Raw genomic sequence first — 12,221 nt, forward strand, 5'->3', positions numbered from 1 at the left:
AGGAAATGGCATCAGGGAGGAAGCATGCTTCATTTAGGCGCAGATCCCAGAGTGATAGTGAGGTAATAATAGAACTCACGCCACTGTCCGTCGGTGGCTGCATTAGTCCTAGGCTCATTCCCCGTCTGGGAGTCTGATACTTCCTTCGTGTGTGGCTGCAGCGTGCCAGCTGGGCTGTGAGGGGAGGTGCCCTCCTTTGCTTTTGGAGGGGCACGGGCAGTGGACGTGGATGTTCGCGGGCCCCGGGTTCCCTGTGTTGGTCCTGCCTGTGGAAGGTCAGTAGTGAGATGCGTATGGGGCACTTTCTGATCTAGGAGCCTAGCTGGCCCTTTCGGAGTCCTGTTTATAGAAGAAATGGTGGAGGACCTCGGTTGTGTGGTTGGTCTTCAGGGAGCCAGGAGTGAGTGATGCCCCCGTGACAGTAGAAAGAGGTTTCTAGGCTTCTGGAAGAGTCAAGGTTCGTTTTCTTTGTGCTGCTTGTAGACTAGGAGGGTGCGTTTGGAAAATCCATATTTTCTTTCCAAGAGCCTGTGTAAGAACTCTTTAGAACTGTTCAAACTTGTGCAACTTGCCTCAACCCTTAGGCTGACTGGGAAAGATTATGAGGTAGACTTTTTTTCTCTTTGTGCGTTTCTGGGTAATTAGCAGCCGTGGAATCCTCCATGTTTAGAGCAAGAACACAGACTTCCAGAATTCTTAACAAATCTCAATGTATTGACCTCCTTTGGTGTTTTATTGTTTGTGTTCGAGTAAGTGTTCCAGTGTTGTGAAGTCCTCTATTTCAAGTGCCCACATGACTTTGGCACCCCACTCTTATTTTGTCTAAGTTTCTGAGGCAGATGCATTTAAAAAATACCGAGCTGGTTTCCATACGGAAAAAATAATAACCTCATCGTGAGTTCCTAGTTTGTGCAAAGGAAAGAACTTGCTCTTCCTCTCACTGTTGAACTGTGGGTGTGAGCACTCCTAGACCCTCAGCAGTAAAGGCAGTTTCTTTTTCTAATGTTTGAACGAGCTGCTTTCTCAGGAGATAATGCTCTGAAGCATGTGCTTTATTTTTCTTAATCACTCCATGCTGTGACTAAAGCCGTGTCTGTCTCCACCCCACCGCCCCACACTGCTGTATTAAACACAGTGGGCCTAGAAGTCATGTGAAATTTAATTTGATTTCTACATGGGTGGGAGTGGAGTGACCCACACGGCATTTCCTAACACCCCTGTGCTTGCTGCCAGGGCGGGTGGCACCCAGCACTGCGTCTGAACACGTTTGCTGGTGTATGATCTCTCTCAGTTACTTTGCGAACATTTTGGTTTATTACTTAGTACTTCTTTTTCATTATAGGGTGGCTTTATAGGGAGTGTTTATTTTACAAAGAGAAATATGCTGTACTAAAGCAAGCTGCTTGCCACATTTTTGCTTCAGTATTCTCTTTTCAGGGTGTGTAATCTCATGTAAAAATTATGTAATGTTCACGTACTCATTTGTGAGTGAGAGAGACTGAATTTTGCCTATGTACTAAAATAGCATTTGATCACCGATTTGAAATACGAGCCCCCCCTTCCCCCCCGAATTGGAGGAATGACAGTTGAAAGCCAGATGGCTACAGGTGGTTTTACTAAGGAGAGTCACTTACACAAGTCCGTTCTGAAGACCTCTCAGCATCATGGAGGAATGTTCTCAGCCTCTGTGTTGGTCCTTGGTGCCCCTGCCCACCTCTGAGCAAGCAGGCACCTTAGTGAAGGAGGAGGGAGAGCTGGTGGGGTGTGTGCATGCTTGTTCTTTGCCTTTCTCCAATTAAAGTCAATTAAACTGAACAAAGAACCGCAAAGGCTTGACTCCCTCCCTTCCATCTCGGCTGCCCATCTTAAGTCAGGGGGCTTGGCTTTAGATATTTTTCCATTGCATAAAATGAGAAGGCGAAAGCTGTCAGTGATCCTTCTGGTTCTGTTTCTCTGTGCAGGTGTGTATGAACTTTTTGCTTAGAAGAAAACTGCGAGAGATACGAAAGTGTGAATCCAGATATTTTGATAGGTTCCCATGTTAGTAATTCTCTGATATTAAACAGGAGTTTGTTGGTCAAACCCAGCTGGGGTAAGTTGAGGACCAAGCTAGTTGTCTTACTCAGGGTTTCTTTCCTCCCTGGGTCTCTCTAGCTTAAACCAAATCCTAAGCTTGGGTTCTAACAATAGGCCTCTTTGTAAGCGCAGGCACGTAATAGGGAGATGCTTTTCTTTCTACTCTTCCCTTTTCTGCAGTTCTGAAAGTTGGCCGGGCTTGTTCCTGCTGCACTTAGTTAGCGAATGAGGCCGCCACCCGCAGCCCATGGGTGTTCTGTGCTGTATCAGGCTGGGCCCTTCCCCAGAAGCGGTCTTCTTGAGTAGCTGTTGCTGCCCTGGATTGGCTGCCTGTAGAAGCACTGCTGACCGGTTTTGAGCGTGCGCGTGGGGATGCAGGACTGGCTAGCCATTCTGACCCAATCTGGGACCCTCCCCTCCCCTGCCCCTGTACAGACAGATGGGCTGCTGCTGGACGGGCACCTAGGCCCGCCGCAGGGTGGGAGCCACCTGGAGCACACTTTGGAAAGGGATGTAGTGGGGCAGGTGGGGAGAGACCATTTTGGGGAGAAAGGGTAGACTCCATGAGAAGGGTTCAAATGCAGGAGGGCAGTCAGGGAGAGTGGCCTTAGGGGGGAATGAGGGGCACACTCATGGCTGGGGCTGAAGGCTTAGCCTCCACCAGAGAAGGGGCCCCTCTTGGAACATAGGGAAGGAAGATCCAGAGAGGGAGGCTGCAGGGTGAGATGGATGGGAAGGAGGGCAGAGGGAGCCTGGGTGCCAGGCCCAGCTGGGCCGAGCTGAGAAGATGGAACTACAATAAGAGGGGCCACAAGAAAGGCTGAGAACAAAGTGTCAGCTCTGCTGCCGGGTCGGGAGTGCCAGAGGCTGGGTAAGACTCCTCCCTCCGCCGGCGGCCATGAGTGCCTGCCTGCCAAGTGCTCATGGTGCCCGTGGTATACAAGGGTATGCATGCTCCCCAGAAGCTGGTGGTTCTGAATTTGGTCTGTTTTATAAAACAGCGAGTTTCTTTTAATATCATACGAGTAGCCTCATGTGTCTAAAACTGTAGAAAATGGAAACATGGCATTTTTGTACTAGTATATAGTAATTTGATATCTTTAAAGCATCTTACAGACACAGTAGTTCTAATGGAAGGAAATTAAGTGTTCTCATATATAACCTCACAGGTCAGTGCTGAATCGTAAACCTCTGGTTTTGCTGAAGCACCTCGTTTCTCCTCTCAGCCTGAGAGAGGAGCCACGGCATGACTGTAGTGGATGGAGTGATGTTATGAAATGAAAATAACCAAGAATCAAGTGGTGTGCATTTGTGTCTGTCTGTCTAGAGGGAAGTGGCGGTTTAATTAGACCTTAGAAAGGTGAGGTGAGGAAAGATAAGAAATGCTTTCTTTGTGGAATTATGTAGTAAATTTCATGCATGCCGTCTCTGCTGGGTTTTCCTGCAAGTGCATTTTGGAAGAGTGTGTGTGTGAATGGAGAGGGAGGCAGAGGTGCAGTGCACACTTGGGGGCTGAAAGGTAAAGAGAGGTAGGGGAGAAGCCAATAATTTTTGAAATTTCTTTTAGAGTAACAAAATGGGGATTAAAATCCAGGTGTTCTTGTGAATATCCTGTTGCTCTAGTATTGACTTCCAGAACTGTCAATTTGAGTTAGTTGACAGGATTGCCTGGGCATAATCAGGAATGGAGAAAAGCTAAATGTCGAGAATAGTGGAATTCATAGTAGTTATTTTAAAACCTTCATTTTAGAATAAATACATTTTGGTTCCTACAAGATGTGTCTTAAATTGAATTTTTTTCTTCTGTTAACCGTTTGTGTGCTGCTCTGTGCTAGAGGCTGATCTAGGCACTGTGGTACAAGAGTGAATAAGACAGATATTTTAAGTTCTTGGATTTCACAAGTATTGTTTGTTCACAGATTAGTTTGTGTTATTTTTGAACCATATAAAAACGTCTTGCTCTCTTTGCCCTTAAGTGGTAATACCATTTTTACTTATCCTGTATGAAAACTCAGGGATCTGAGTGACCTTGTGTGGTTGGGCATGTGTGTGTGTGTGTGTAATCATACATACAACCTTCTTTTTAATGGAATAATAAACTTACAGATTTTGTAATAGAGGGATTGTGAAACATGGTTCTAGTTTCATTACATGCTTTTTATTTCTTGGTGTACATTTGCAAGTCACATGCTAAAGAAGGAAATTTGAAAGTTGCTTATTTCTGTTAAACTTCCATGTGTTTACCTAAGATCAGACGGTTTCTTGAGTATTTGTCTAGGCTAAATGACCTTTTTTGGCATATGCATGCTGTAGAGAAAAAGATCTAATAAAACCATGATAATGTTTTATTAAGATAAGCACAGGTTTTTGTTTGTTTGTTTGTTTTTTGCGGTACGTGGGCCTCTCACTGTTGTGGCCTCTCCCATTGTGGAGCACAGGCTCCGGACGCGCAGGCTCAGTGGCCATGGCTCACAGGCCCAGCTACTCCGCGGCATGTGGGATCTTCCCGGACCGGGGCACGAACCCGTGTCCCCTGCATCGGCAGGCGGACTCTCAACCGCTGTGCCACCAGGGAAGCCCTAAGATAAGCACAGTTTTTATCATTCACAGTGTATGTATACATTTAAGTCATCATGTTGTACACCTTAAAAAAAAACTCATGGTGTACAACCTAAAAAAATAAACAAGGTAGACTCAGTTTTTGATCTGCTCTTAAATATAGAACTGACATGAGAAGCCATGGAGAATAGGGCTTAATCAGACCCCAGAATGCAGTGTCTTTGGGGATACAAGGTAAACCTTGAGGTTTTACCATAGTAAAGTCTACAGTCTTCCAATGTTTCAGCAGCTGCTGGGAGTCCCCAGGGTTACCCTGGATTTGCTGTCTTTGGTCTAAACGTTTGGGTTTAATTTCTTGTAAGCTGAATGGCATTTTCACAGGCTGTTTGGTTTTGTCCTCAGCTTCTTCCAGACCAGCTGGTCTTGCTTCTGGAGCATCTCTTGGAGCAGAGGACTCTGAATCCCCGAACTCTGCAAAGACTTGAGAGGACGTACCACCTCTCGGAGCAGGATGCAGAGGTAACCAGGAACACCCTCAGGATTTACACTGTGGGTCCTCACTGTTGGTGAAGTATGATCCCATTGCGTCCCCAGCTGTTGGAACTCTCTGTAAGCAGCATCCCATGCTGTGTCTTACGAGTGAAAAGCAGCACTTCGAGCAAAGAGTAAACTGCTTCCCTGGTTGCGCTTGCTCCAGCAGGGGACCTCTGATCCTGGTCATTACCAGGGTATTTTGAGGTCCTAAGTTTTTCCCTCTTTCTTCTTAAATCATTAAGATGGACATAAGTCTCCTAAAGGAATGAGCAGGCGGGTGGAATGTTTTTGAATTATAAACTTGGGTGGGTCATCTTGTGCATGATGGTGGTGCCGTCCTGTTGCACATTAAGAAAACTGGGCTGAGATGTGCCAGAGCTTCTTAGTTGTATTCAGTTAGGACAGGAAAGGAGCCATGTGTCAAGGAAATGAAAACTAAATCTAACAGCCATGGTTTGAAGAGCAAACTTGGATGCTTGTGGGAAAGCAATATGATGGGGTCCTTAATATCTTTTAGCTTATTGTGAAGAATGCAATGTGAACCCTAGGATGAGTTCCAGAGTTTTCTAAATATATAAAATAATAAATTATTTAGTCATCTAAAGTAAAAAAGCACACGGTCTCTCTTATATAAAACTCCTTAAAGGCAAGTAGGTTTGATTTGTGTTCAGTTGAGAATAAATGAACGTTTAAAAACTGTACAGTCCAGTAAGGCAGCCATTAGGCACATGTGGCTGTTCTGAATTGAGGTGTGCTGTAAGTGTGAACTATGCGTAGCAGATACTGGAGACATAGTATAAAAAGAGGAAGCAAAATGTCTCAGTAATGTCTTCTCAAAATGATACTTTGGACATGTTGGGTTAAATAAAATATTATTAAAAATTAACTTCACAATTCTTAAAATGGAGTAAATGGAGAAAAGCCAGCTCATTATTAGATTAAAAGGTAAGATGGGCACTGTTATACATGTTAAAACCCTTATGTAAATTCAGGAGTTAATTGAAAAACTCCAGAGAAGACATATGTAGCTCTTTACCCATCTCAGCATAGATCAAACGTGCAACTGTTGCTGTTTATTTCAGCTCTTATATTTTTGTTTATAGGAGTTTCCAAATGCCAGCTTGTTATTTTTAATTAGTGTTTTATAGAGGTCTCTATTTATAGGCATGAGGTTATGCTTTAATCAGAGCTGAATACCACTGAAATGCCAGGCCCCAGTGACAGGCAGTGGGCAGACGAAGGCGGGAGGATCAAAGCAGGTGCTGGGCACCTGTCACTCCTCCACTTTTTGCCAGAAGCTGGGAGGTGGTAGACCCTGGTCCCCCCACCCCTTTCCTGTTGGCATAAACATAAAGCACACTGTGTTCTTAACTTACAGCTCAACTTAGTTGTTATACGTAACTTCTTAAACCTTCGGGAAATATAACAGGTTTTATTTTGGTTGCTTCTTTGCATCTCAGACTGCATCATGATGCCCAAAGCCAGAGCAGTCTCTTCAGGCTTGGCTCTTTGGTTATGAGAGACTGGGGCCTGAGGGAGGCTTAACTGGTTTAAGTAACTGGCGTGGTCAGCGTCCATGCAGTTCACAAATACTCTGCCAGTCACTAGGGATACAGTAGTGGCAAGGGTCACCCTCAGGAAGTTTGGATTCTTCTAGAACGACAGCTCATAAGGAAATGAGCAGGATAGTTTCAGATAAGAGCTACAAAGGAGATTGCAGGTGAAAGTGAGCTAGGTGTCTCTAGGTAGAGTTCAGGAAAGGCCACAAGAGAAAGTGACATTTGAGCCAGGACCTAAGGGCAAGAAGGAGTTGGCCATACAAAGCCAAGGGGCCAGGACTGATTTCCATACAGAGGTGACAGCAAGTGCAAAGGTGTGAGCATGGCATGTTCTGGGATACGGGTCAGCAGGCTTTTCTGTAAAGGAGCAGATTTTAGTATTTCAGGCCATACGGTTTCTGTCACAACTAACTATTCAACTTTGCTGTTGTAGCTGCCATAGGCAGTATGTAAACGAACAGACGTGCCTGTGTTTCAGTAAAGCTGTTTATGGACCCTGAAACTTGAATTTCATATAATTATCACATCTCAAGATAATTCTTTTTGTTGTTGTTCCTTCCTCTAAAACGCCCACACCACTTCTAGCTGTGGGCTGGTTTGGCCTGCCCCCTTCTGAGTTTGTTGACCCCTGCTCTGGGGCCTGCAGGGTTGAGGTCAGGGGTGGGTAGGGCCCAGATCAGGGCCTTAAGGCCCTGAGGCCTAACGTGCCACTGCCTTGCCCCCTTCCCAGGCCCTCCTAGGCCTTGGCACATAGTCAGTTACATTGACAGCTTATCCCACTGCGAGGTTTCCTTGAAAGGTCACTCAGAACCAGAAAAGCAACAGGATTTTGGCCAACCAGGGTATGTTCTAGAAACTTTATTAGTTAAGTGTGATTTATTGTGACACTGATTAGCAGGAATTTCGTTGACTAACCATCTGCCTTTATTTTAAGTGACAGAACATTTCATGGGAGAAAGAATTGTTATTTGCTGGGAAAATGAAGATTCTGACTTTACTCTTGGTGCTTCTCCTTGACCAAACATACAAGGATAGTCCCTTTCAGTTATCATCAGGGCTTTAAATGTGTAGTAAATAGCAGTCATTTAAAACATGGCTGAAGGTGCTGGAGAGGGGCAGCTTGGATGTGGAGCGTCCCTGTGGGAAATGGCTCTAGAGGTATTTTCCCGGCAAGGAGCAATGTGCGTGACTGTGCTGATACTCTCTGTTCAGGGTGCTGTCACAGGCCCTGGGACCATGGTGTTGGGTTAGGTGTCTGTGCAGAAGGACTTCAGTCCCAGGACGGGGGGCGGGGAGGGTCTCTAGCACAGCAGCAGGGAGTGCTCAGGACAGTGGTGGGGCGGGGGGCTACTTCCTCATATTTCCAGGAGGTAAAGAAAGGCTCCCCCTAGTCTTCCTTGGACTAGCATTTCTCCTGAAAGCAAGCACAGATGTGAAGTCACTTTTTGAGAAGGTGAGCCTGCTATTTCCGTAGCTCGTTTAAGCTCCTAATTGCCCAGCGCACTGCAGAGCTCTCTCGTTGGCAGAGCAGCATGTTCTTGATGTACCAGAAGTCTCAACTGTGTAAGAAGCCTGTGCTACCATGAATCAGCTCCCTCTGTTCAGTAGTTGCTTTAGCTTCTTTGCTGTCGTGCCCACTTGTCCCTTCCCTCCTTCCTTCTGTGTCTGTGGGTGGGCTGGTGCTGTCTCACTGGGAAGTTTATTTTAATGATGCTCTTCGTGTAGCTCAATATTTGTATTAGTTGTGTTGCTTCTGTGTTTCCGGTTGTATTCACAGAATGTCCAATCTGTTGGTCAGGATTTCCGAGCATGGCGACCAGGTGGATGGTGTTCTTTGCCAGCTGTTTGCGTGTCAGGGGAACGCTGTTCCATGTTACGCGCCCCTTGTCCTCCGGGTGCCTGCATCACATGTGGTGTGAATACACAAGTCTGCCCTGCACGGAGGGACACCTTGTGTTCAGAATCTTAAAGGAAAAGTGCATGAGGACAGATGTAGTAAGCTAGGTACAGTAATGCATGTCATCTTAGGCCATTTTATGCCTTGCCTGGCCACTCGTGTCGCCACCACGTGAGAAGTGGGGCTTTGGAGGAGGAACGTTTGTATTCCTTAGCCTGGAAAGTAACACTGACTACAGGAGTAGTTACCATCTTTTACCTCCTGAATCAAAGAAGCCTCTGGCCATGTTGCTGGGCTGCTTTAACCAGGTCAGAAAATGAACTGAAAGGGAAACTTAGTTCATAGGAATACATTGTCTACAGTTTCCGAGCATATTGGTTCCAAGAAAGACCCAAAAGGTTTTAAAACATGTTAAACAACTGATTCTTCAAACAAGAGGTGTTTTCTGAGATCCTTTTTTAAAATAATGAATTCCCAGCCCGCTTTATCAGGTCTCCTAAGCCTCAAAAACAGCTTTCCTGTGTTAATGAAGAGAGGCTCCACTCCACTTGGCTCTGTGACCTTTTTCCCCAAAAGCCCCATGACTGACCTCGAAGCAGCTATTTCTATCTACAGACTACAGTTGAACACTTCAAAATTGGGGCACCCCTCAGGTGAATTTCAGAAAATGTGGAAGCAGCCCACTCCCTGTCTCATCTGGCTCAGATGGGAGTGGTGGATGTTAGTCAAAATGGTCCCCACAGTACCATGCTCTGCTCTGATGTTTCATTTGGTAGGGTGAGCCAGAAATTTAGTTTTCTGGGTGAGGCCACTACCAGCCAGGTCTCCCCCTCACTGTATTTGGGAAAGTGCTGTTGGTTGAAAGGAAGAGGCCTCCTGGGTTAGGTTGGGGTGGGAAGGGGTGGGCACAGTGTCTCCATCTTGCCCTGGCTCCACGTCCCAGTCTTTGTTCAGGGGTACTGCTCTTCCAGGTCTCCATCCCATCTAGACACCCAGGCCGTGCACCTGGTACTGGCAGAGGCATCAACTTAGCAAAAAGCTGGACTTGGTCCCAGGTCCCCAAATGGCTGGTGGCCGCTTACAAGTTGCCCACCCTCCCGGGCCCCTTTTTCTTCATCTGCACAGCAGTACCGGGACTAGACTGCTGGCTATCAGCCTTTTTGACCACGGCCGACTGGCAGAAACGGCTTTACGAAACTGTTTGTACTCTTATATTCGCTATTATTTCCTATTTTATTTGCGTTAAAAATGTGCATTGTGATGCAGCAAATTGATTTTGTGACCCACTAACGAGTCGCAGCCCACAGTTTGGAAAACGTGGAACAGGACGATCTCACAGTCCTCACCAGCTTCCTGCCTTCAGACTTGTGGCCAAGGTCCCTGAGCCTCTGTCTCCTCAAGATTAAAATGGAGCCATAAACCCCCTCTTCATGGGATTGTTAACACCATGAGGAGAAGTTTTAGCATAATTTCTTGTCATATAAGATTCACATTCTCTCGTTTGGTGTGAAACGGTCAAATTTTATTTAGCTCAGACAACCTTTGTATTGTCTCTTTAATCTGTCAGGACTGGCAATGAGAAAGAGAGACAAGAAGTACAAGCTACCAGCTGTTAGGAGCCCCTGAGCACCTGGTCACAGAATTCTTAATCTGGGGTCTTGGCAGCTTTTTCGGTGGGGTCGGGTCCAGGGTGGTTTGCTCTAAACCGAGGTTTCTCTACCTTAGCATTACAGATATTTTGGAGTGGATAATTCTCCGCTGTGGGGTGTCCTGTGCCTTGGGTGATGTATCACACCCCCGGTTTTTTTCCCTGCGATGCCAATAGCAGTTCTCTCCCTTCCCCACCCCACCCGTTTGGGCAGTCAGAAGTGTCTCCAGACATTGCCAAATATCTTCTGGGGGATAAAGTCATCTTGGTTAAGAACCACTGCTCTAAAGCAGCAACTGACCACAAAAGGCAATTTTTTCATCTCATCTAATGAAGTGCCTGATGGTTACAATACAGAGTGGAATAGCTAGAACATGGTTAACTACATTTAGGGGCCACCCTGAGCCGGCTGTATTCTCTCAGGGCTCCGAAGAATGTAACCCTGGGTCAGGTGAAAACAAAATGTTTCACATGGAAGAAAAAGAAGGAATTGCAAAATAAAGTAGTAGTAGCAAGTAAATCTAAGGAAACAGGTGAGTGAGTGAGGACAAATCTGTTTTACCACTAGTGCCCAGAGAAAGCCATGCCAGTATCTGTCTGCATTCTTTTCTGAAAAGGACACTTTCAAGGTTGATTGCAAATGGAAGAACATCCAACGTTGCAGGCCTTTCCCTCACCACTGCCTTTCCTCTGGCGCAGGTGGAAGAGCCCTTGAAAACCGTGTAAACTGGCCACCTCCCTTGGTGGGTTTTACCTCTGCAGGGAGGGGGTAGATTTTAATACTGGTCAGTAAGAGAACTCATTGTTTATTTGAAAAGAAAATACCACAGCATTTATTTGAAGTCCACAAGTGGAAGGCACGATTGCAGGCCCACAAAAGTCTGACAGCTCCGATGCTCATTTCTGAAATTTCATTTGAGCCAAAAGCATAGTTTCTGTGAACTGAGAACATTCCATTATCAACCGACCTCTGGAGAGGCATACTGAAAGGGCAGAGGAGAAAGGTTTAGTCAGGTTATCATATGTTTAAAATGTAAGACTGATCTGTAGCTGTGATTCTGCCCATTCCCTTTATGCTAAAACTCCTTCTGGTCATGATGACCGTCGTCTTCTGCACAGTGTTCAGGGTCTGTTCCCTGCCGTCCGTTCAGGGGCTCAGCACTCCCCTTTTCTCCCCTGGCTGCTTTTCTGTAGTATTCTGGCTACAAAATAAAGAAAACATTTCTATTTTGTGCTCCTCACAGGAAGAGTTTAGAGGAGAGGTTAGATGTAATCTCAGTGGGCTCTGTTGCCACTTCAGGGTGCTCAACAGTTTATATTTAGTAAACCGCGGTGTGCTGAACTTGGTGCCTCCTTCCCCTTTGATACACCTCGATGCAGAATCTAAGTAGCACAAAGGCAGAAACCAGCCTTGCTGACGTCTGGTCCTGTCATCACGGCGGTGTGTGAGGGCAGCCTGCCGGGCTGGCGCCACAGCCCCTGCAGGACTGCAGAGCTGTGCAGGGTCGCCAGGGCCCAAGCGTAGGAGCAGTGCCAGAGCGCCGGCCCCAGCCCCCTTGGTGGGCGCCTCTTCCTCCCCTCCTTCCCTTTTGGAGTCTGTCTTGGGGGAATGCACATCCCCAGGCTTCCCCAGGTCACTGCCCAGCAGTGTCAGGAGGCACCATTGTGGAACAGTGCGCCAGGAGGCAGGTTTTCAGATTGAACATAAAAAGGAGACTGTTGGGGCCTGGTGGCACAGTGGTTAAGAATACGCCTGCCAGTGCAGGGGACACAGGTTTGAGCCCTGGTCCGGGAAGATCCCACATGCCGTGGAGCAGCTAAGCCTGTGCGCCACAACTACTGAGCTTGCGCTCTAGAGCCCGCGAGCCGCAACTACTGAAGCCCGCGTGCCACAACTACTGAAGCCTGCGTGCCTAGAGCCCATGCTCCACAACAGGAGAAGTCACCG

At 46.6% G+C, this 12,221-nt stretch overlaps 1 protein-coding gene across 1 annotated transcript in view; it reads left to right on the forward strand.

Moving 5' to 3' along the window:
* The window catches only part of AOPEP (aminopeptidase O (putative)), a 358,819-nt gene that overhangs the window by 321,304 nt on the left and 25,294 nt on the right, over window positions 1-12,221 (forward strand). Inside the window, 1 exon segment of the mRNA XM_082656731.1 lies at window positions 5,038-5,154. Coding sequence (XP_082512857.1) covers window positions 5,038-5,154 — 117 coding nt within the window.

Source organism: Grampus griseus (genome assembly GCF_964374135.1).
Source record: "Grampus griseus genome assembly, chromosome: 6".
NCBI lineage: Eukaryota > Metazoa > Chordata > Mammalia > Artiodactyla > Delphinidae > Grampus > Grampus griseus.